This window comes from Schizophyllum commune, assembly GCF_000143185.2.
Source record: "Schizophyllum commune H4-8 unplaced genomic scaffold SCHCOscaffold_6, whole genome shotgun sequence".
In the NCBI taxonomy this organism is placed as follows: domain Eukaryota; kingdom Fungi; phylum Basidiomycota; class Agaricomycetes; order Agaricales; family Schizophyllaceae; genus Schizophyllum; species Schizophyllum commune.
In genome coordinates, this window is record NW_026089543.1 from 1,958,702 (window position 1) to 1,981,644 (window position 22,943).

A 22,943-nucleotide genomic window follows, 5' to 3' on the forward strand; every position below is an offset into this window, starting at 1 on the left:
TCTCATCGCAGTACCCCTGCGGCTTCTGCGGTGGACCCGGTGTCGGCGAGAACGCGTGTGGGATCGGTATCAAGAGCGGCGCGGCGCACTCCAACTGTCCGCGCGCCTATGCTTTCATGTTGCACGCAGCGAGGAAGTTCGACGAGAAGCGCCCATGCACAAACGTTCCTGTCGTTTGCACCTTCCCGTATTGCGGACAGACGCACTGGAAGTACAACTATCACCAGCACTTCACCGACCGACATCCATCTTGGCGCGACGAGATGCCTTTGGACTCCGAACTGGCCACGGCGATTCGAATCGGAGAAGCAGAGCAGGCAGCGATGGGGATACCAAAGGCTCAGATCTGTGTGTGGCCCCCGCTTCCTGCCTCCGTAGACGGTGCCGCGCAGCGCGGGTGCGTGCCCCCGAACAGTAGTAACGACAAGGAGAACATACGCCCGCTACCTACTAATACCATGTAATTGATTGACTCAAGGGGGAAGTAGATTTACTGTATTCTTCATGTAGAGTATCACAATCTCTGTCCAGCATACAACGCGTCCTCGCCTCTTTCGACTGACCGCGGCATGGACGGTCGACCGCGTCCCGTCTCCTGCGCTGAAAAAGGAAATTCTCCATCGGGCCTAGGCTTTTGATGATCAAGCACGCGAGACTTCCATTGTAGGCGATCCAGTGATCTGCTACCTCTTGCTTCGCACGTCCTCCGGCGTCGCAGGCCGTCCGCGCACTCCAACGTTGACGCTCGTGGATTTGTGGCACGCCACCGTGACCTCGCCGGCGACGCGGTATCCTCAACAAATGCACCCGCACCCGGCTGCGCGCCGAGATGGAGCAAGTAGCATGGTGCGTGGGGGACTACACGGCGCACAATCCCCAGCCAGCCACCGGCTGGCTGCCGTGATCACTTGCGTTCGCTCCAACTACTGATAGAAGGTTCGCCCATGCGCCTTCTGAGTGACCGAAGTTGTGTTCTTCAACCACCTAAAAGCCTCTCATTTCGCAGGCAAATAACCAAGGTTCGCTTCTTGTCTATTGTATGTTCAGGCAAACTAACGTCAAGGCAGACTGCGCCGCTTGTTGCCTACCCACCGCCAGCTTCTCGGTGAATGCTTGGAAGCCTGCTTCCGGGCGCCTTGTCGACGACTCCACCGCGTCCGACACGGTCCTTTTGGTCGTCGGATCTTGTTGATCGCGCGAGGATCTACGCAGGCAGGATGAAGGAAGGCCACTCCAACCGAGCTCATCGTCTACGCACGATGACTATCGCACTCCAATCATTCTCCTCGCTCCCGAGATCCCTAGCGCGACGGCCGCCCTGCGACCGGCTGGAGTGCGCGCCACCTCGCTCGGTCTCATGTAGGCGCGATAGCACGGGGAATGGTGCCAGCCGCACTATCGAAGGCCTCAAAGGCGCTTATTTCCTATTTTTCTCGACGCCACACTCCACGGTGCGGGATCTCATTCGACATAAGGTGCGGGATCAGAATCAACGACTACGGACTGACCTCAGATAGACACGCTTTGGGGACCTCTTGAAGAGGGTATTGCTGCGGGCTCTCCCAGATGATGTATATCCGCCTTCGCACGATGTTGCGTGTCCGCCCTCGTCCTATGATGTCTGCAGGCCCTACCTCTCTCCGGCCTCCCATGATGTCTGCCTGCCTTCACGAAGCCTACTAACGGCCGCCCATCGTCGTCGGCTGGGGTCTTTGCATTGCCTGCCGGGCCTTGGGGTACTCACGGGGCTCCACTTTGCGAATGTACCTCTACCTGCCGCGAAGCCGTCGCCACTCTAGCCACTCCAATATCGCCACCCTACACACTCAAGCGATTTGACTCGAAGCGAACTGACTCGCCGCGCGCTTCTTTTCAGAGTGGCGCTTCTGCACAGTACCAAGTGGCGCGGGAGGGCGAGGCAGATGCCATTGATGATCTACGCGCATCGGCGCCCTCTTTCCTTCTTTCCTTCCTTTCTTCCAGCCCCCACATCAGGCATCGACCCTCAATCGCAACGTTGCGACCGTATGACCTGACTTTGATAGGCGCCTAATCGAAGCGTGGTCTCCAGACATTGTGTCTCTAACCCCACCTACCATGGCCTTTGTTCAGCTGGCTTGGCCGCTGGTCAGCGGACTCTCCTCCTCGATTGGGGCATTTTCCCGCCGTGGTGAACCCAATCATCCACGACGCACCACCTCGTTTTGGGGGCCGCGGCATCGACATTGCCGCTGCCTGGCACGCCGTTGACATCGGGCGCCGCGTCCGTGGGTCATGCTGAAGAACGGAGAGGCGTCAACAACGCGATATTGGCGTCATCAGAGGCTAGTGCGTGGTGCCGTCGGAATGCGTGGGGAATTCCTGGAGGGTGTGGTACGCGTGTCTTCGAGGTGTATCGTTCTTCGACCTTGCTTCCTCCATCTGGTACTTTGCAATTTAATTCTCTTCACACACACTTGGTGAAGGTCTGCGTCATGAGCGGTGACTCGTAGAGGTAAGTAATGTACATCCTTGCCGTATACCTTTCTGGACTACTACTTCAAGACAATGCCCCCCAGGTGCATTGTGGTATATGCTGCAGGACAGATTGCTTCAGAAGTTCTGAGGAGTAGTCAAGCGCCAAGAAAATGATGCACAGCTGGTGCAAGGGCGCAACTTTTGAAGCTGTCATAATCGATACCTTCGGGAGGTTGATGCTATTGATGCATATCGGGAAGTATAGCGGCTCAAAACAAAGCTTGCCGAATCCGGAATACAAAGCCTCAGCGGTTCAGCGGCCCGCACCGGTGTTTGCCGGTTGTGCACGCCCGTTTGATCGCCGTGTGACGTTCAACCGCCAGCCTCATCACACAGAGGCTCTTGCTCAGCATTTGCCATCCCAATGTGGGGAACCCTCTACGCCCAAGCATAGACCATCTTCGAGCTCATGAACACCCAGACTCTATGATCTAACCCAAGCTATTGTGCTACTACCACCGGCTGCTCTCTTCGATTCCCTGGAACACACCAAGTCGCCATGGCTTCCCAGAGCAGGCCCGAACCGATGAACGCGTCCCCGCACCACTCGAAGGTGAAGGTGTCGTTGACGATGGGGAACCGCGTGTTCGTCGCAGGCGGATCCCTCAGAGGGCAGATGGAGGTGGAATGTCGCGCGGACAAGGGTCTCGCGCTCAATGTGATGATGGTCGAGCTATTCGCAATACAGGGTGCGTCTGGCACAACGTCCATAAATTCCATAAACTGACAGCGCCTCTCAGAACTTACTTCCCGGGACCACTCCGCGACGTCTACATTCATCCACGCCAGACGACTTTTCCAAGGCCCCGGTCTACCCCCGTCCAATGCCGTACAGGCCCTCCCCGCACCAGGCGATCCCCAGTACCCCAACCACTACTACCAAGCGCGCCGCGGCATTTCCACCTTCCCCTTCCGCATCCCCGTCCCCTCCACGAGCCCCTCCTCGATCACCTTTGGATCGGGCCTCGCCAAGGTCCGCTACGAGGTCCGCGCGACCGTCGGCGTGTTCTGGAAGGGCGAGAAGCGCCTCGTGATCGACAAGACGGAGGTCGACGTCGTCGAGAGCTATGAGGAGGACTTTGCGCGCGCGGAGCCTGAGGGCGTGGTCGTGGGCGAGAACGGCAAGATCTGGGCGCAGGGTAGGGTGATCGGCGGCGTTGTGGTCGCGGGGGAAAGCGCGTGCGTCGAGCTGCAGCTCAAGAACCACTCGACGAAGAAGGTGCGATCGCGAGATCGAGCTCTGTTGGGAAGACATATGCTGACGAGATTATACACAGAACTCGGGACTAGCAATCAGCTTGTCGCGACATTTGGTGTTGCCGGAAATCTCAGGAAGCGGAAAGCCGCCACTGCAGATTGCGGACACACTCACCAGTGTGTCATTCAAGAGTGCTGACTATATTATGCCTCCCGGCGCGGAGGGCGTCGCGAGTCTCGTCTTCGACGTACCGAAGCATGCCCGAGGCGTGCGAGGGGGGCCTTACGAAGGCGGCGGGCAACTTAAGCGCCGGGAGTCCCAGGCCATCTTCGAGATCAAAACGATCCTCGAGATCAAGATCCTAATGGGTCTCACAGGGTGCGTGATACTCCTCGATCATCCTCTGTGCGTCAGATTATAATGCTCTACCTAGAAAGGATATCGTGCTCGAGATCCCGGTACCCGTGGTTCATCCTCTGGCTTTACCAGAAATGCCAGCACAGGATATGATGCCGCCACTTTCACAAGCCACTCCGTATCCCATGTTCGCATCCCCTCCACCGCCGAAACCCTACTTCGACCCGGGAGCACAGGTTCCATGGCCGGACTATCGCGCGACAAGTCCGTATGCCTCACCTACACCTTACAATCCCATCGGCTCCCCTGTCGCCTATTACGACCAAGCACAGCAACAAGTATGGCTGCCGCCGCCATCAGTTACTCCACAACCTTACCAGTACTTTTCTCCTCCGAACGCTGCTCCAACGCCGTACTGGGCCCCTCAGGCCTATCCCAATGACCCGCAACCCAGCCCGCCACCTCCACCAGTGCCTCCACGACCTTCGAGTGCCGGCGCGACGCGCCGAACGCCTGACGGGTTGCCACCCAACGTTACTGGACAGCATACGCTACTGCCTTTGGTGGCGCAGGCCCCGCCGTTGGCTGCGGCGCAGAGTAGGGAAGAGGGCAAGGGAGAGAGGGCGTCTCGAATTGCGCAGACGCTGCATCACTCGTCGAGGCATAGGTCGGTGTCGCCGCAAGCGCATCGGTACCCTGTTCCCGCTGCACCCCCGCATCAACCAATACCGCCGCACGCACTCCCGCCGCACGCGCTCCCGCCTCCTCTCCAAACTTCTCTATCCCAACCTCCTGCCGGGCTCGCCTCGCCACAATCTCCTGGCGAAGCCATCCTCCACTCGCCCCGCCCCATGCTCACACCTAAGCACTCCTTCACCAGCGACCCCAACATGCGGCCCAAATCCGAGAACGTCACCGACCTGGAAAGCATGGCGGACGAGATTAACGAGAAGGTCAATGACCTGTCGGGCGATTTGCCGAAGGGGACGTTCTCGCCGCCGCCCGTCGATCCGAGCGCGAGGTATAGGAAGCCGACGCTTGCGGCGCTGGGGGCGAGGGTGAGGATGAGTGATGTGGGGGCGAGGGCGGGGTCGAGCAATAGCGGCGCGCTGGCACCCCCAGTGCCGGCGAAGGACAAGAGGCAGAGTCTGCCTGCGGTGTCGCGGCGGACGACGGAGGATACAGCCATACCCACTGCAGCTACTGCGTCAGACGCGCAAGAGCCGCCATCCCCGCAGAAACCTCGCACACCTCCAACCCCGAATCTCACTGCAGTGCGCCCAGTGGCCAAGCGGCAGAAGAGCGCGACATATTTGGCGTCGCCGACCAGTGGTCCGAGCGGCCTGGACGCGCTGGAGGCGAAGCTGCTCGCGCAAGTGGGGACGAGGAAGGCGGATGAGGGGAAGAGGGTGCCGGACGTGCGCTCAGTGCTCAGTGAGACCGCCAGCCCCATCGAGATCCCGAAGAAGGCGTCCGAGGACGAGATGATGGACGAGAGCGCGATCTCGAGTCTGACGCTGGCGAATGAGCTTGCGGGAGACGAAAGGCCGCCGCTGCAGGATCTGGCCAGGGTTGAGCAGGATCTGGCGCGACAAGAGCAGGATCTACTCACCCACGAGCAGCTCAACCCGGAGTGGGAGGAGAAGACGCACCAGGGCGCGCGGTCGAACGGACCACAGTCGGACGGGGAGGACCTGAAGGACAAGCGGAAGGGGCGCTCCTCGCATGGGGAGAGGGGCGAGAAGAAAAAGGATCGCTCGCACCAGAAGAAGGACAAGAAATCCGGGACGAAAGAGAAGAAGTCGGTGACGAACGGGCGCGTGGCGGCGTGGCTGGGTGGTGTTGTGGACGCCGACAGGCCGTCCCCCCCGCCGACCGTAGTGACGCCCAGCCCGGCGACGCCGCTGTTCCCGCTGCCTGATCAGCCGGAGCGGAGTGCGATCGATTCGCCGGAGGTTAGCGAGATGGCGAAGGATGCTTCGCCGACCGTAGAGAGGCCTATATCTCATGTGGAGGATCCGGCGGGGGAGGCGGAGCAGCTCGAGCAGCAACAGGAACTGCCGAACCCAAGGTCGTCCGGCTTTGTTGCCATCGGCACGTACAAGCGCGAGGAGGTCACCTACCGCCGCGTCTCGCGCTTTCGCACTGCAGAGCCTGAAGCACGCAAACTCACCGATATCTGGGGCTCGGAGGACGGGCCGTCCGCAGGTGAACGACGAGAAACCTCGTCTGGTACTGCGCGGGAGATCTCGACTAGCACCCCGCGGCCCGACGGCGACAAGACACCGCGCATCACTGCTGCTCAGCCCCCATCTTACCTGCCCCCCGTCCCGCGCCTCGACCCCGAAGTCAAGTACGACATCCGCTCGGCCCGCGGCGGGCGAGGGGGCAGAGTCACCGCGGTCGCGGCGCTCTGGGCGTCGGGCGCGGTGCAGGGCGCGCAGTCAAGTGTTGTGCGAGTTACGAAGCCCGCAATTGCGAAGCCACCAGTTGAGGTGAAGCGGGCCGCCCGTCCGCCTGTGCTCGTCAAGCCCCCGAGTCTCGCTGGCCAGGCAGCAGTGACATCCTCGCATGCGGCGCCCCACTTGTCGTCAACAGCGTCGCTGGCAAGGCCGGCTTTGACTACGCCGCAGCCGCGGGTACCAGCGGCGCGGATTAGCCCCATTGTCGAAGAGACATCGACGAGCAGGGCCAATGAGGATACGTCGCCCCCCGTCGCGACTTCCCCGAGCAAGCCTGCTTTCAGCAAGACGCGGGAGTCACTGACGAACCTGTCGACCCCGAAACCGGCGCCCAGGCAATCGCTTGCCAGCGAAGGATTCGCTTTTGGGCAGGCGCGATTGCGCGAGCTCATCAAGAAGTATCAGGGTTCGTCCTCGTCGTCCAGCTCATCGTGATGTTGCACACGCACCTTGTATCGCCGTTCACGCAAATATCTATCGCATTCGGACTTCACTATCCCACCTTGCCTCCGAGTCGACTTACGCATCCATCTAACTGTCGTATACCCTACATACGTCATCTGTTCACTGATTTATTGTCGTCGACATGATTTCGCTATCATACGTATCCTGCTGTAGCCTGTAGTTGCGGTGTTCGCCAGTGTTGTTGCTGGACCTATTCGGGTATTTTATGGCCACCGCGGACTTCCGAATGGTGCACGACCTTGTCATGACCTTTACGAATAGATATGACTTCCGTGGCTTCCGGAACTCTGACAAGGCACTATCTACAGTGAAGTATGCACACACACTTCACAGCACTTGAGGGATGTGCCATTCAGGCTGCCGTCTCAAGGCAGCAATGACATCAAAGTCGAACCGTGGGAATGCTTGCCACGGACCGTAGGACCGTAAATCCGTCTTCTTCTCTACATCCTCCATCATCACCGGGACTGTGCCATGCGCTCGCCAGGCCTGCTCGCACCGTCAGACAACACGGGCCGGATGTACATGCGCGTCTGTGGGGTGCATACATCGTCACTTGACTGCTTATGCTGTTTATCGAACCGATCTGTCGGCCTACTCCTCGACCCCCAATATAGAGCTGGATGTTCCCTAGGTGTCGCAAGGCCGTACTATGTTACTTTCTTTGCATCCTGACTATGCGATCAAGTACTCCGCGAAGGTTACGACGTACAAAGGTCATTCCAGAGCTTGAGAGAGGGTGACGATCCCGTCAAGTGTTCGCATGATTATAGCTTCGAGTCGAGAAACCCCGGCCTGACCTCTCCGACTCGTTTTCATCTCTCCAGGGCCCGGTCGCGCGTACTCGGTCCAGGTGACCTTTGACGGACACATAGCTCTTCCGCTGAGCGCATAAAAGGTGGATGGGGTTGGACGGAATGTCATCGTCGAGCAACCCTCACGATGGTGCACTCGCGTCTTTTGGCTACGGCCTGCCTCTCGCTGGCTCTCCAAGCTGCGGCTCAGGTGACAGTTACCGTCAATGCGACGGCCAGTCATCCTATCCCGACGACCCTCTGTAAGTTTCGGCGTTCTTAAGCGACTATCATCAAGAAGCTGACGGGCAATGAAGGGGGTCAGATGTATGAGGTATGAACACCGCTTCATGTCCGGGCTTGCGGGAGTTGACGAATGCTCTTCCATCTCCAAAGGATATCAGCGTAAGTTTCTAATTTTCTGTCTCTTCCAACTTGCGTACTGACCTTCTCGCCAGCATGTGAGAAAGAGATGTGCTTGATTACTTTGCGATAATTCTGATCGTATTCAGAGCGGAGATGGAGGCCTCTACGCTGAACGTACGTTCTCATTCTCCGCCTATCCGGAATGACCACACTGAATTGATTTTAACTTATCCAGTGCTTCAGAACCGTGCCTTCCAGAAGGTCACACCAGGTGAATTTACCCATTTCCCACCTTTTGCCACGTAACTAACCTTTCACAGGCTCCGATGACTCGCTCACTGCCTGGGGAACCGTAGGCAACGTCAACATCTCTGTCATCGCCGACGATCAGCCGGTCTCGTCCTCGCTGCCGAACTCTCTAGAACTGGTCGTCCCCGATGGCGCGACTGGTGCAGTTGGCTTCTCGAATGAGGGTTATTGGGGTGAGCTCCCCAGCTGAGTAGTCGTACGTCGCGCTGACACCCAATCAGGCATCAAAGTCACCGAGTCCACCACCTACAACGCGTCGTTCTACTACAAGGTCCCGCAAGGATCGAACTTCAACGGCGATGCCACGATTGCGCTGCAGTCCTCTCCCGGGGACGTCCTGGCTTCCGCGACTGTTCCCATATCCGGCTCGCAGACGGAATGGACGCAGGTTGCTGCTGAGCTTACACCGTCTAGCAGTGCCGGCGACGTGAACAATGTGTTCACCGTAACGCTCGACGGCGAGGCCGCTGCGGGACTGACTATCGACTTCGCTCTGTTTTCTCTGTTCCCGCCGACGTTCAAGGATCGGCCGAATGGGTTGCGGCCGGATATTGCGCAGGCTCTGGTCGACATGGGGCCTTCGTTCTTCAGGTTGCCCGGTGGGAATAACCTTGTGAGCGACTTGTTTGGCGACGAACTCTGCAGTCCCTAATGCCATATACAGGAGGGCAACAGCATCGCGACCCGGTGGAAGTGGAACGAGACCGTCGGGAGCCTCCTCGACCGTCCTGGGTAAGCACCTTCATGTCTCCAGCCGATGAATTTACACTCATCCGCACTCGCCTGCGCAGACGTCCAGGTACCTGGGGCTACATCAACACCGAGTACGCTTCGTCTTCAGACTTTGCGTGGATCTCCACTAAGACACTTCGCAGCGGCCTCGGCATCTACGAGTACCTCCTCTGGTGCGAGGATGCGGGCATGGAGCCCATTATGGGCGTCTTCGCTGGCTACGCCCTCGACAAGACCTCCGTTCCCGAGGATCAGCTGCAGCCGTATATCCAGGAGGCTATCGACCAAGTCCACTTCGCTGTAAGCGATGCGAGTGCGAACGATGCTGGTGAGTTACTACCACCTCTATGACGAAATCGAAAGTCCTACAGCTCACGCTACTTTTAGCCGCCCTCCGCGCGTCCCTGGGCCACCCCGAGCCGTTCAACATTCGGTATATCGAGATCGGCAACGAGGTGAGAGTGCTCTGAATGAAGATGAAATAGATGCGGCGATGCTGATTGCGCTCATCTAGGACTGGATCTCCGAGCAAGCAGCTGAGACGTACGGCGCCTACCGCTGGAATGCCTATGCCACTGCGCTTAAGGCGGAGTTCCCCGATTTGCGTACGTGTTGCCTCTTTTCGCCTGATTGGCATGGTCTACCATCTGAACTTGAGCATCGGTTGACATACGTTACTCTGCAGAATTCATCGCGACCAGCCTCGTGAGCGGGCCTACCCTGGACCCCACGCCCACGTCTTACGACGTGCATGATTACCGAAGCCCTTGTAAGCTTACATTGTCATGGACATGTACGCCAAAGAAGCTGATACGACCCGTCCGCCATAGCCTGGTATCAGGAGCAAGTGTATTACTAGTAAGCCCCCGATGTTTTCGAGAAGTCATGATTCAAGCTAACGACCTTCTCAGTGACGACTTCGAGGTGTGTTTACCCAGCGATATATTTACCAGTCGTATCAAGGGTGCTAACCATGGTCCCAGAGGAACGGCACCACGTACTTCGAGGGCGAATACTCCTGCCAAACCGACCGCAACGGCGACAGGTGGGCGTATCCCAGTGTACTCTGTGAGTCTCTCGACGCGTCACACTACTTTTCCACCAAAATCATGACACTGACGTTTCATCCCAGCCGCCATCTCCGAAGGCGCCTACATGACCGGGCTCGAGCGCAACTCCGACATCGTCTTCGCGGCGGCGTACGCGCCGGTCCTTAACCACGTCAATGCGACGGATTGGGTATGCATAGACCATTTCGCTCATCTACATGTACTTACTCATCAAACTCGCAGACCCCGAACTTGATCGCATTCGAGTGAGTGCAAACCATCTATGGCTGTCTATTGGGGCCGCACCAGGACTAATCGCCTCCTCAGCGCCGGCAACGTCTACCTCTCGACCAGCTACTATGTCCAGCAGCTCTTCGCACACAATCACGGCGATGAGTACCTCCCGAGCACGCTCCCCGAGCGCAACGGCACGCTCTACTGGAGCGTCGCGCGCAACGATAGTGCGGTTATCATCAAGGTGCGCTTACCCTCTTCCCCTCTTCCCCCCTTACTCCCCTCTTTCCATAGCCCCCCAGCCTCTCCCTCCTCTCCCCCATCCTCTTCGCCCTCCTTACTCACCCTCCCCCAGGTCGCCAACCTCGCCACCACCGAAGCCTCCCTCACCTTCCAGCTGCCCTTCGACTCCGTCGCCGAGTCCGGCGTCGTCACCTACATCACGGGCTCCGAGACCGACTCCAACACGCCGGAGCAGCCGGATCTCGTCACACCGCAAACGAGCACCGTGGAGACAGGAGCCACGTTCGACTATACGGCGCCGGGGAGCAGCTTTGGGGTGTTGGTGATGGGGGTGTAGGAGAGAGGCCGAGGGGTTAGGAGAGAGGTCGAGGTGTTAGGAGAGAGGTCGGGGGTTTAGGAGAGAGGGTGGCGGATTGTAGGGAAACCAAGGACAAGGGAAGGAAAGGACTCAGCAAGGGGATGAATTGTACGACTAGTGAAAAGGAACGAATACGAAGACTCACGATATGGTTGCTGTTTGAGTTCTTTACGAACACGACGCGGGCAGCCACCGACGCCTCAAGCACGCCAGAACCCGATTCGAGCTTCTCAGTGCTGGCGGGTCAGAATGAGAACCCGCCGAGTGAGTTTCGTTATGGAAGACTTCGTAAAGGTCAATTGACTGGACTTTGCTGAGTTCAAACTGGAATTCTTGGCGACCTCCACTACATCTACCCTTCCCCTCGGCCTTCACGAGTTCACTTAGAAGCTCCCACAGTTGATCACAGCCATAAAGGGTATAGGATACAAAGATTGTTGTGTATTCCAATCAGACACAAAATCGTTCAGTGATGTTCGTAAGGTCGTACGATATCGTAAAGGAGCACGAGCTCGTACGCACTCGCCGGAAGACGCATGTACTACAAGTACAAAATAACACCGCGCGTCCTCGTCGGGACATCACCCACGTCGGGGAAGGATGGCACCCTCCTCGCAGGGATCAACCCAATGAAGGGCGTGATGAACACGTCCAACAAAGGGCATCACCAAACTCGGAAGAACACCACCCATCCCCAGCCAAGAAACCGATTACAAAAGCGACTATAGAGATACTTATCGAGAGGGAAAGCGTACGCGAGACCTAAAGGGAGCGGGCGCGAGGCCTATAGGTAATAGGGAGGGTATGCGCAGCCTCGTCCAGATAAGGGTCTTAGGGAAACCATAGGAATGAAACTGAAGTCCATGGGAAGCTAGGTGGGTAACCAGTGTGCGCTTGTGAGCAGCGCAGTGTGTACGCTGGCGCGTGGGGTGTTTGGCGCAGAGTCCTTAAGCCATGAAGGCGACGAGGGCCGCGACGGCACCGGCGACGCCGAGGGACGCGCCGTTGACGAGCGCACCGTTCTCATCGTCGCTAGACGACGCAGACGCGGACGCGCTGCTGCTCGTGCTCGTGGACGAGCGAGACGAGGTGCCCGAGGAGGTCGTCGCGCGGCTAGAGGTTACAGCGGAGGTGGCCGTCGTGGACGCGGCGCTGCTCGAGGCAGTCGTGGAGACCGCGCTCGAGGCGCTGCTCGAGTCCGAGGAAGACCCGGAGGTCGACGCCGCAGTGGTAGACGCGGCGCTCGAGGCGGACCCGCTGGAAGACGAGCCGTTCAAGCAGCTGTCATCCGCTGGGCAGGGGTCAGACTTGGCTGCGGGGCTGGGCGAAGGGCATTACTCACAGCTGTTCTGGACGGTGACGGGGGCGGACTGGACCGTCTTGCCCGTCGAGTCCTTGAGGGTGAAGCCGATAGAGGTGCCGCCCGCAATGTCGGTGTTCCAGGAGTAGGAAGAACCGTCGGAGACGTCGAACTGCTTCAGCGGCTGGCCCGAGGGGTTTTCACCCGGGAGGATGCTGAGGTAGTACGGCGCTGCGAGGCCGCATCAGCGAGACCGCACAAACACGGATGGACAGACAACGCACCCGTCGAGTCACTCGCGTCCCAGCTGATGAGGGTCGGCTGGCACTGCGTGACCGACGCCCTACACGGAAAATTTGAGATGAGGGGGCGGTCGTTCGGTGGGAACGCGGGGACTTACGGCGTGTTGATGGTGAACGCCTGGGCGAGGGCCGCGGCGGCGAGCGGGGCGTAGATGGCAGCGGACTTCATGGCTAAACTGGTCTGGAGAGCGCGGGTCGCTGGGCTTGCGGGGGAAAGGAGGAAGAGCAGCGAGGGTGCCGGGTGCCGTTCGCCTCCTTATATTGCGCCGGCGGTGCGGCATCCTCAACAGGGGCATCACGTCACGCGGTCAGCAACCACGTTATCGAATCCGCTAACCGAACCCGCGCCTCGAATCGACCAGAACATGATTGCGCTACTATATCCGACGCTAGATGCACAACGTAAATATCTGCCTGCGGACATCGCCTCCCCCCTCTCGAGGACGTACGCTACCCTCCCCCTCCCTCTACGCGACAAGACCCTTGGGCCTTGGCTCGCCTTGGTCGATCCTTGCCACCCGTCGTTTGTCCGCCCTGCTGATGCAAAGTCAAATTTGGACCCGAAGCACGTATTTCTGGAATTCTTCCGATTCTTTCCGTTTCTGGCGTCATCCTCGTCCCCCACACCCTTCCGGCACCATCTCCAGCAACCTGCACGTCCGCTCGCTCGCGCGCAATCGTCAGCCAAAAATTACACGCTGTATTTTGAGCCCTACGCGAAATGAAGACATGAACATTCCTTTCAATCAAACCCTGAGAGAACGAAAGATAGCGTAACCGTACAACCCGACATCACTTCAGCATGTGCATCGTCGAGATCAGCCCACAGTGCTCAGAACACAGCGAGCCGTCCTCGCACTTCACATTGATGCCGAACTGCTTGGGCTCGTCGACCTTGAGCCCCCTCCGTGGCTGGAAGAGGATTTTACTGTGCCGCGTCGGTGGCAAGCCATACTTGTCGAAAACGGTGGCACCAGCCGGGTCGTCGTTCCCCCGCTTCCACGCGTCCTTCAGCTTCAGATCTCTCTCCGGCTGCTTGTGGTCGTTGGCCCCCTCAGGATACATGTTCCCCGCGATGACGCCCCCATTCACGCCCTCCACCCTCAGAAACTGCGAGAGCAGCTCGAGCTGCTTCGACCTGTAATCCCTCCCAGCCGGCTGCTCGCCCTCGAGCTGCGTATTGATCACCGCGACGCGCAAGGTGCGCCTCTCCGTCGCCCCCTCCCGCACGCGCGCCCCGCGGAGCCAGATGTGCGTGATGAGCGCCGAGCGGCCCATGGCGCTGCGCCCGAAGCGGAGCACGGCGGCGGCCTCGACGGGCACGTCGCGCGAGACGAGGGTGACGTTGCCGAACTTGGCTTCCTCGGGCCACTTCTTGCGCTCGTGGGGGAGGACGCAGAAGTAGGCGCGCACCCAGGGGTGGTTCACGAGCACGCGCTCGAGCGCGGCGCCGGAGACCTCCTGCAGGCAGATGACGCAGGGGGGAGGCCTGCCGAAGGTGGTGTTGCCACGCTTGTGCGGGTTGGTTGCTGGCGGTCTGCCGTGTGTGCCGGCAGGAGGTCTACTGTGCGAGCCAGCTGATGCCTGCTGCGCGACTCGGACCTTGTACCGTGCGCGGCGCTGCTACCAGATGCATCGACAGGGCTGCTTCCGGACGAATCACTTGAGTCGCTCGGACTTGAGCCGGACGATGCGCCTGGCGAGCCTGACTCCCCGCAGCCAAGTACCTCTGCGATTTTCGCAATTGCAGTCGCGAGGCTGAGATTATGATTTCTAACCTCCTCGTCCATGCACCAGGTGATGAAGCGCACGTCCGAGGGTGGGTCGCGTGCATTGAGGGATGCCTGCGGGATGCGTCAGTCCATGGCCTGTGAACACTGATTCGGACGATGACTCGAGCGACGTGAAACGAGGCCTGCAAGCCTGTAACCGGAAGGGGAAATTTATGGCGCTCGCCACCTCCTCCCCCGTCTCCTTTCACCCCTCTCATCTTCACTCCCGTCCCCCTTGTCATCCTCCTCTTCGCCCATCGCAACATAAACAAGGAATCAACACCCCAAACTGCCCACTCACCTGCGGCAAATGCGACCACTTCCCCTTCGTCTCCCGCCACCGGCACACCTTCACGCCGTCTAACTCGCTCGGGATGACGGGCGTGATGTCCGAGTCGTCGACGGGCTTGACGTAGGGGCTGCGCCAGATGAAGGGGTTGACGTCGTCGTAAACGTTCATGAGGGACGCTGAGTTGTGTTGGTGTGGGTAGGGGCGATGGGGATGGGTACAAAGAGGTGCCCTATGGGGATGGAAGAGGTTGGAGAAGAACTTGCTGGCTGTGATGAGGAACACGGCGACGTTGGAGAGGATCAGAAAAGCAACGAGAACAATGAACAGTTCTGGCGGCAACGATGACAAGAGCAATGGCGAGAGCGAGTTAGAGGCAAGCGCGCGATTATATGGGGGAAAAACACGATTTGTGGCGATGGCGATGATTTGGAAGCGATGCGGGCGAATCGAAGGCGAGAAGGCGATGGTCGATTCAACGGCGAGAGGGCAGAAAACGTTGGGAAGGTGGAAAAGCGGTTGATAGTTCGAAGACAGGAATCGAGGCGCAGATGATTCAACGATCACGAAAAAGCGCCGGTGGGTACGCGTCGATAGCTGACGCGCTTTCAAGTATTCGATGACCGTGTAGGCTCAACGCTCAAGGCGTCGAAGGTACGACCGAGTTAAGGGATCGTCGGCCGGTCGAGGAGCTCGTCGAGGATGGGTCGGGTACCGGGCGATGGGCGAGTGGGTGTCGAAGGGGATCCCCTCCAGACGACCAGCGGGTATGTATACGGTCCTGCACCCACACACGTCAGCGATGATCTGTTTGGATAGGATAGAAGATGGGGGGTCGGAGGACCACGCCGCGCACCTAAGGTTTATGAATACGCGGCGCTCCGAAGTCTTATGGCCACGCAGCTGCCGAGGACTCTATGGGCGCGCTGTGCTCCGAAGTCTGCGAGTGTACCCGTCCGAGGATGCGATCTTGATTGTCCTCCGAGGTTGGAATGCCGTCCTCGAAAACCTATAGGCGCTCCGTCGTCCAGAAAACGATGGATGCCGGGAAACTGAAGACCTGTTCCCTCCGAGGTATATGATAGTGTATGTGACACCGCTGACCTGCGGACCTCACTCATCAGCACGCCCTCCGACGGAGGTTCTGGCCGCGCCACCTACGGATGTCTGCGCCCCTGTGCCCTGCACGCGCGAGCGCCGGTGCGTCTTCGCCGAACTCAGCGGCACCCAGAAGGCTTGAGGTACCCAAGCGATTGATTATCCGCTCCGATTGACCAACACACCGATCCGATGGACCAATACGCCGCTCCGAGGGACCCACAGACCGGTCGGCTGGGCAGGAGTTGCTCGAAGGGAGGGAGTACCGAAAAGAGGAGAGTTCTGGGGTGTGAGGGCTGGAGGGTCGTAGATGGCGTATACGGGGCGTATGAGATCTGGGATGGAACTATGAGCAAGGGGACGGATTATGAAAGTCAACTTCGCTGGCTTACCGTAGGTCGTCGAGTCGGTCGTCGTCGTCGTCGTTGTCGAGGGGAAATCGTAAGAGTCGTTGATGATAGTAGCCAGCGAAGTAAGCACGTCAGAGAATCAACAGAGCGTTATCCAGCTGTCAGCCTCCCCCGAAACGAGTCGTAAAAGAACCCGAAGCCAGGAGGTGCACCACCATCGATGCCATCGCGCGGTCGTATATAAGCACCGGGCAGGATTCGCGACCGGTTTCTAAGGTTCGCAAGCCGATTTCTGAGGTCCGCAAGTCGATCCTGCGGTCCGCGAGTCGAACACTAAGGTTCACAAGCCCTGCTGAAGGATCGGGAGCGGGACCTTGTGAAGCCCCGCAGCCGATTGTGTATGCGCACCCGCCTTCTGCGATCTGTCAGTGTACCCAGAACGGCAGCCTGCATGACGCTTTATGGCCACCAGGCGCCTTACGCCCGCAGCCAGCTCGTTACCGCAGGCGCGCAGGCGCTTGTTGGGCTCCGATGAGCGCTTGTTGTACTTAAGTTTGCCCGAGGGTATCGGTCCCGCAGCGAGCGAGGGGCTTGTCGATGGCGCTGGCGCCCACATAGCGCTGTCATGAGTGCTTTCTTGGCTAGACAGCATATTCGCATGATCAGGGCGCTTTGCCCTCACCCTCATCTTCAGACACTTGAGCTCGCTGCGTGGGGTCGTCACGTCTTCTTGAATCTGCCTGGCGCCTTCGACGATCATGGGGTAGCCGCGAGGCAATCAAACTCAAGTGGCAGCTATCTGCGGCGCGGAGCGGAGGGAAGAGTGGGCGATCGCCATCGTGGTCCTCTTGTCACGGTTTGGTCACGGTTGATGTCGGCGCCAGAGCGCGATCGTTGCTCAAGACGGTGCAGACGCGGTTAAGCTCCGATAGGGACGCGAGCCTGTTCTCTGAGATCTGCTTGCGACGCGACTGCGCGTTTAACCGGAGCCGGTGCCAGTACGAGGGGTCAATCTACGAACGTTTTTGAACGCGCAGACTCAAGCGAGGAGACTAGAAGAACGGATTGCCATTACCTCTACGCTGGGCCACCTTCTCCTCCAAGGAGCCGGAACATCGTCCCGATGGTGAGTCGCAGTGTGGTCAAGGGATCGTTCATATCGAGATGTTGGAATCGATGACATTGAACTTGCTTGATAGTCTTCACACGGAACGAACACCTGCATGGTCAACAGACACGCGAGACGCCAACGGACGTTGCCTTGCTACCCCCGAGCATCACACCGAACAAAAGAACACTCATAAGTTGTTCCATCCATGATAATCGTGATCGTGCAGCGTTAGGTACGATACCTTACACATATGAGCCTTGTAAGCTCGTCAAACTACAACTCCGCCGCCTCGCGCTCGACCTTCTCCTTCGTCTCCTCCGTGGCCTCCTCTGCCTTCTGCTCGACGAAGGCCTTGAGGACGTTGATCTTGACCTTCATCTCGTCGAGCTTGCTCGAGTCGATGTTACGCTTGGCGATGAGGGACTCGAGCCTAGAAGAAGAGTTAGCATAGGTTCGCAAACAAGTCATGAGAACGAATTCACCTCTTGCGCTCCTTCGCCAAATACTCCTCCGACCCATTCACAACCTTTTCCATGACCTTCAAATACGGCTTAGCCGCCGCGCCCAGCGTCTCCGCCAGCGCCTTCGCCTCATCGTACACCGACGAGCGCAGGTCTGCCGCAGACGAGAGGAACTTCGCCGCGAGCGCGTCGAGCGACGGCAGCCGGCCAGCGAGGTCCGTAAGGCCGCCGCCGACCGCGCGCTGCGTCCCGCACTTCTCGTTGAGGAACTCAACGAAGTCCTTCTCGGTGCGGCCGCCGGTGTACGCCTCGGGCTCTGCCTTGGCCTCTGCGCCGCGGCCGAAGAACTTGAGCGTGGGGTAGCTGGAGACACCGTACTTGGTGGCGAGGTCGCGGTTCTTGGCATCGTCGGCGTCGACGTTGACAACAAGGCACTAAGGGAGTCTTAGCAAGGGTAGTTTGGAAAGGAGGTAGGAGAGGAGAGAAGTAAGTGATAGGCGAGGTCCAGGATACGCACGTTAGGCTCAGAGGCGAAGGTCTTGGCGGCTATTGAAAGAACGGTCAGTCATCGGTGCTAACAGCATAAAATTCGGCGGTGCTCACTCTTCTCGAACTCGGGCTTCATGCGCTTGCAGTGACCGCACCAAGGGGCCTATTGCACACATCAACTTGTATCCACCGACGACGCGATGAGTCTAGACCTACAGTGAATGCAACCAGCACATCCTTGCCCTCGTCCAAGACTACAACGTCAAAGTCGCTCGCGTCGGACACAATGTAGGCGGGTGGTGGCGGGGGAGGGATGCTAGACTTGACACCGGACTTGGTCTCAATGCTGTGACACCATCCGTCAGTCTCTTGGAGAGGAAGCCAAGTATATTGCCACGTACAAGCTGACCAAGCTCGTCAAGTCCCTACCAGACTCATACGGCTCAGCCTCGCCATTCTCGTTGAACCACTTCAAAGCTAAGGGTGCGTCTCAGCACGCAGGGGGACACTTCAGGGTATGCAGCTACGCACTGGGGAAGCCGGTGACACCGTACTTGCTGCCGAGGTCCTTGTGTGCGTCGGCGTCGACCTTCGCAACGTAGACCTTGTCTTTGGACTTGGAGAACGCGTCCGCGACCTCCTCGTAGGTGGGCGCGAGTTTCTGGTGACTGTGTCAGTCCTGCTAGCGGTGATGCAATGGTATAGGTCACGCACTTTGCAGTGACCGCTAATATGAGGGATGGAATGTAAGCTCCTCGTCCCCTTTGCTATGTCAGAGAATATACGTACCACCAAGGCGCGAAGCTATAGCATGTCAGTCAGCATGCTACATTCTCTCGAATACCACGACCACGCACAATTCCACAAGACCAGGCTTGCCCTGCCCGACAACGCTGTCGAAGTTCTCGGGCGTCAAGTCGATGACATTGGACGCGCTAACGGCGGTGAAGAGCGCGGCTAGTGCTAATGCGAATCTCATGTTCGCAGTGAAGTAGAGGGAGGGGACAAGGTGGAGAGCTCGAGTCTCGACGCGACGCGCCGCTGAGGCTGACGTGGAGATGATTTGTGGCGTGGAGGCGCGCAGTTCGGGCCGGAAAGCCTGACTGACCCCGTCGCGCGAATGCCTTCGGGCTCGGGCTCTATGTATCTGTCTATACTGCAAGCTTGAAGACGCGGATCCATTCTACATAGGTATACATAGGTATTACAAGGAATGAAGCCGAGCAAGTAGCATAAATTAGCAAATAAACAACGATAGCGCAGCATCGAACAGAAAACAAGTACGCCTCCGGCCTCCCTCACAGGTCCCAATCCTCCCACATCGCCGCAGAAGGAGGCGGCGACGTCGTAGACGCCGAGAGCTCCGCTGTTTCCACCAGCTCGACAATCTTGTCGTCCATACTGTCCGACGCCTTCCTATCCCCCCTCATCGCCACCAAGATCGGCTCCTTCTCCCCCACCGACGGCGCGTACAGCATGCGCATGCCCGCGCCCTCGATAGTCTGCACGAGCTTGCCCGTGCCCTTGTTCCGCACCTCGATGAAGTTGTGCGAAAAGAGCAGGACGTGTTCCCCGCGGGCGGCGAAGGAGGTGGCGGGGGTCTCCCAGCGTATGAAGCCAGATTTGCGAGCGGGTTCGCCGTGGCGGGTGATGTAGCAGCCGAGGGTGTCGTAGACGACGAGAAGCTCGGAGGAGCCGCAGGGGACGAGGCCGAGGGGCCGTGCGTCCTCGACTTTGGTCTTGAGTAAGCCCATCGCGAGATCGGTGCTGTGATTGCTGAAGTCGGGGACGACGGTGGCGGAGGAGTTGGCGAGGCTGCAGAGAGGTTAGCTGAAGCAAGTACACCACGAAGAAGGGCTCACTTCGTCGGATTCACGATGACGATCCCGTCCGTAGTGCATATGCCGACGGTCTTCGTGAGGGCCGTGACATCGTGCGCGTCCTTCGGCACATATCCAGGCTCGCCGAAGCGCCGGAACGACGACGGATGCTTTGACCCTCCAGTCCTGCGCGGCGAAAGCACCGCTTCGGGCGAGTCAATGACCTCGAGCACGTGCAAGGTTAGCGAGACCTGCAGAAGCTTCTTCGCTGCATAGAGCACTGCATGATCGTCAGCCAATTACCACTTTCATCAACCGCAGACCTCTCACATAACGTCCGCGATCCCACCACAACAATCCGGAAGAACAGGACCGTACTACTATCCTGGCCGGCTATCCTTTGCAATGAGGCGTCGAGTACCTCCGCCGTGGCCTCGCCGAAGGCTACCCTGGCCAGGATATCGAGGGCGTACGAGAACAGCATGCCGTCGTGGAGGATCACGAAGCGGTTGAACGACTTGCCGTTCAAGCGTGATATTGCTGCGATGGAAGCGCTGTTAAAGGGCAAGACGCGGCGGAAGTCTAGAAAACCGTGGGATAAGTAGCGAGGAGACGGGCCAGAAAGTCGAAGTATACCTTCTCTGCCCCGATGGCCGACATATACCCCTGAAGGACAACTGATGGCAAGGTACTTCCTCCCGTTAGCGTCTGGGGACGTCGTGAGCATAGGCGAACTTAAATTAGGAGGATTAGTCACCGAATGGTGCAGCACTGGTTGCGCCGCCAGTCAAGCGTCCCATCGTCAGCGCACCTCCAGGCGCCGCTATCCTAAAGAAGCCCTCCGACAATTTCTGCGGACTAAAGAACTAGTCCCCCATCAGCATTCCTTTCCCCCTCTTGACCCAAACTGCCCCACTCACCATATTCCCCTCTGCCCGCGCCTTATACACCGCCAGCGTATCCACAAACGCCGCGTACCACTTCCTCCTCACCGCCTCGCTCCCCACATACAGCGTGTACCGCCTATTCATCTTATTCGACGCGTGGTACACCGTGAACGGATAGAGGATCTCCGTGCGGGAGCGCAGGCCATCGAGCAAGCCGCCCTTCTCTTCGCGGATGCGCCGGGATTCGGTAGCGCCGTTGAAGGAGCCGAGGCGGAGGTAGGCGAGGGGGATGGGCCGGGAGACCATGTAGTGCTTGATGGAGCCGTTGGGCCGCTTTTCTTCGCGGGTGAGGAAGACTGGGTTGGGGTCAGTGGTGATGAGAGGGAAGGGGGAAGGGAAAGGCACACAGTAGTGGTCGAGGAGGGCGACGTAGAGGTCGGTCCAGCCGGAGAACGTCGCGTCCTGGCGGTTTCTCCGCGACGCGGGACCGGCGTAGACAAGTGTCCGGTTATCGTTGTATAGGTCGAGGTCCTGTCTAAGGTGAGAAGACAAGTCCGCTAAGTCGAAGCGGTGCACGCACAATGATCTCGCCCTTCCTGTATACCAAGCTCTCGCAAAGAGCCCAGAACTTGACTTTGCTCTCCGCTGCTTCGATGCCTGGTTGCGTGCTCTGTGCCGTCGTTCAGCAAGATCCCGGCAGTATTTTGCACGAGCATACCTTTATGAAGTCCTTCAGAATTCCGGATATCGTTGGTAGGGTATCGAGGTCGGGGTGGTCATATGCGTGTTCCGTGAGTTTGTGCAATTGTTCAATCAACAGATTCAGTCGGGGCAACCTCGTAACAGGCCGGGAGAGGAAGGTAACAAGGTCGCGCTTGCGTATCCGCGGGTCGGACGCGGCAGACTGGATGAAGTGGCGGTAGTCCGGGTTGCGGTTGAGCTCCTTCCGGTGGTGCGCTTCCGCGAGGGGGTAGTGCTTGATGTACGTCTCGTACGCGGTGCGGAAGGTGCCCTTGAGGATGGTTCGAGGATGATGTCGGCGACGCTCTGAATGAGGGGGTGCTGCTCGCGCTGGCGGGCGAAGAGGGCGGCGAGCATGAGCTGGTGGTGTGCGAGGATCTGGGCGACGTTGCCGAAGACTTGGCTGATGAAGCCCTTGAGGAGTTCGGGCTTAATGATGGGGGGATTGGCGGCGCTTAGTGGCTCGATGTAGACCTGGTAGCGTGATGAGTACAGGGCATGTCAACTGGGTGGGCTACACACATCGCGAACAGCTTCCAGGTCCGACACATAGTCCCTCTCAGACTTGATGATCTCGAAGAGGACGGACTGGCGCTGAACCTCATCATTTCCCAGCGCTTCACGAGCGGCCTCTGGGACCAATCTGTGCCATTCCTCCTCAGGTCCAGCAAGCTCGTGACTCTGAAATCGCCGGAGTCCTTCTTCGGAGTCGAGGGATACATCGGCTAAGTCCTGAGATAGCGAGTCCACCGAGCGGTCGTATACAGATGGTTCGTGAGCGTCGTAGGAGTAGGCCGGTTCTTCGTAAGACTGCAGTACAGTGAGCTCGCTAACCACAGTCCAATCGAGAGGCACTTACGTCTCCGGATATGGAATCGTAATCGTTAAATGAGTCCGCACTGAGAAACGAGGCCGTAGATTCATTCCGCGATATGCTGGTCGGGGTATTGACGGTGTTGACGTATGCCTCGCTATGGCTGGGCCGATGTCGTCTCATTTCGTTCCCTGCAGTGCCAAATGACCGTCCCGCGCCTTGTTGGGATACAGAGCGATACAATTGTGGCTCAGGGAACGCGACGTGACCGCTAGACTGTGCGGAGTAGGTTGTAGGGCGGCTAAGCCCGTGCCCGTGCTCACGATCATTGGAGATAGTGAAGTCCGGAAGGTCGTACTGGGAGAGAGGACGCCCCACAGGCGTTGCCATGAGTCCATATTCGCTATCATCGTAGCGCGGCTGCT

The 22,943-nt window shown here is 58.7% G+C and overlaps 8 protein-coding genes across 8 annotated transcripts; 4 read left to right on the plus strand and 4 right to left on the minus strand.

Moving 5' to 3' along the window:
* Positions 1-1,109: 1,109 nt before the first annotated feature.
* Positions 1,110-1,517, plus strand: SCHCODRAFT_02501945 (uncharacterized protein; the record flags this gene model as incomplete). Its single annotated transcript, XM_003032050.2, has 1 exon — positions 1,110-1,517. The coding sequence occupies one exon, from the start codon at positions 1,110-1,112 to the stop codon at positions 1,515-1,517; it is 408 nt and encodes a 135-aa protein (XP_003032096.1).
* A 1,349-nt stretch (positions 1,518-2,866) lies between these two features.
* Positions 2,867-7,294, plus strand: SCHCODRAFT_02626903 (uncharacterized protein). The gene is made up of 5 exons (XM_003032049.3): positions 2,867-2,883; positions 2,939-3,206; positions 3,258-3,736; positions 3,795-4,093; positions 4,149-7,294. Exons 2-5 carry the CDS (start codon positions 3,089-3,091, stop codon positions 6,967-6,969), a joined length of 3,717 nt encoding a protein of 1,238 aa, XP_003032095.2. The 5' UTR covers positions 2,867-2,883; positions 2,939-3,088; the 3' UTR covers positions 6,970-7,294.
* A 166-nt stretch (positions 7,295-7,460) lies between these two features.
* On the plus strand, positions 7,461-11,289 carry SCHCODRAFT_02626905 (glycoside hydrolase). Its single transcript, XM_050345383.1, has 20 exons — positions 7,461-8,056; positions 8,111-8,127; positions 8,190-8,198; positions 8,306-8,333; positions 8,395-8,430; positions 8,480-8,641; positions 8,690-9,081; positions 9,133-9,200; positions 9,260-9,292; positions 9,344-9,528; positions 9,588-9,655; positions 9,715-9,805; positions 9,886-9,969; positions 10,031-10,058; positions 10,112-10,124; positions 10,184-10,268; positions 10,333-10,439; positions 10,493-10,515; positions 10,577-10,727; positions 10,839-11,289. Exons 1-20 carry the CDS (start codon positions 7,942-7,944, stop codon positions 11,061-11,063), a joined length of 1,920 nt encoding a protein of 639 aa, XP_050200177.1. The 5' UTR covers positions 7,461-7,941; the 3' UTR covers positions 11,064-11,289.
* Positions 11,290-12,031: 742 nt separating this feature from the next.
* SCHCODRAFT_01171766 (uncharacterized protein) lies at positions 12,032-12,855 on the minus strand (the record flags this gene model as incomplete). The annotated part of the gene is made up of 4 exons (XM_003031618.2): positions 12,032-12,375; positions 12,427-12,615; positions 12,669-12,727; positions 12,785-12,855. The coding sequence occupies 4 exons, from the start codon at positions 12,853-12,855 to the stop codon at positions 12,032-12,034; spliced, it is 663 nt and encodes a 220-aa protein (XP_003031664.1).
* A 623-nt stretch (positions 12,856-13,478) lies between these two features.
* On the minus strand, positions 13,479-14,918 carry SCHCODRAFT_02668122 (uncharacterized protein; the record flags this gene model as incomplete). The annotated part of the gene is made up of 3 exons (XM_003031617.2): positions 13,479-14,309; positions 14,465-14,530; positions 14,760-14,918. 3 exons carry the CDS (start codon positions 14,916-14,918, stop codon positions 13,479-13,481), a joined length of 1,056 nt encoding a protein of 351 aa, XP_003031663.1.
* Positions 14,919-15,011: 93 nt separating this feature from the next.
* On the plus strand, positions 15,012-15,861 carry SCHCODRAFT_02299204 (uncharacterized protein). Its single transcript, XM_050342304.1, has 3 exons — positions 15,012-15,330; positions 15,379-15,514; positions 15,567-15,861. Exons 1-3 carry the CDS (start codon positions 15,299-15,301, stop codon positions 15,801-15,803), a joined length of 405 nt encoding a protein of 134 aa, XP_050200178.1. The 5' UTR covers positions 15,012-15,298; the 3' UTR covers positions 15,804-15,861.
* Positions 15,862-17,403: 1,542 nt separating this feature from the next.
* Positions 17,404-19,305, minus strand: SCHCODRAFT_02542878 (disulfide isomerase). Its single transcript, XM_003031616.2, has 10 exons — positions 19,114-19,305; positions 19,046-19,060; positions 18,971-18,983; positions 18,788-18,917; positions 18,658-18,733; positions 18,473-18,602; positions 18,371-18,419; positions 18,285-18,313; positions 17,789-18,201; positions 17,404-17,736 (listed from the first exon to the last, which is right to left on the minus strand). The coding sequence occupies exons 1-10, from the start codon at positions 19,233-19,235 to the stop codon at positions 17,580-17,582; spliced, it is 1,134 nt and encodes a 377-aa protein (XP_003031662.1). The 5' UTR covers positions 19,236-19,305; the 3' UTR covers positions 17,404-17,579.
* A 249-nt stretch (positions 19,306-19,554) lies between these two features.
* SCHCODRAFT_02501635 (uncharacterized protein) lies at positions 19,555-22,908 on the minus strand (the record flags this gene model as incomplete). Its single annotated transcript, XM_003031615.1, has 12 exons — positions 19,555-20,071; positions 20,119-20,356; positions 20,407-20,658; positions 20,713-20,784; positions 20,834-20,942; positions 20,997-21,319; positions 21,371-21,494; positions 21,544-21,633; positions 21,682-21,975; positions 22,008-22,178; positions 22,227-22,514; positions 22,564-22,908. The coding sequence occupies 12 exons, from the start codon at positions 22,906-22,908 to the stop codon at positions 19,555-19,557; spliced, it is 2,823 nt and encodes a 940-aa protein (XP_003031661.1).
* Positions 22,909-22,943: the final 35 nt, after the last annotated feature.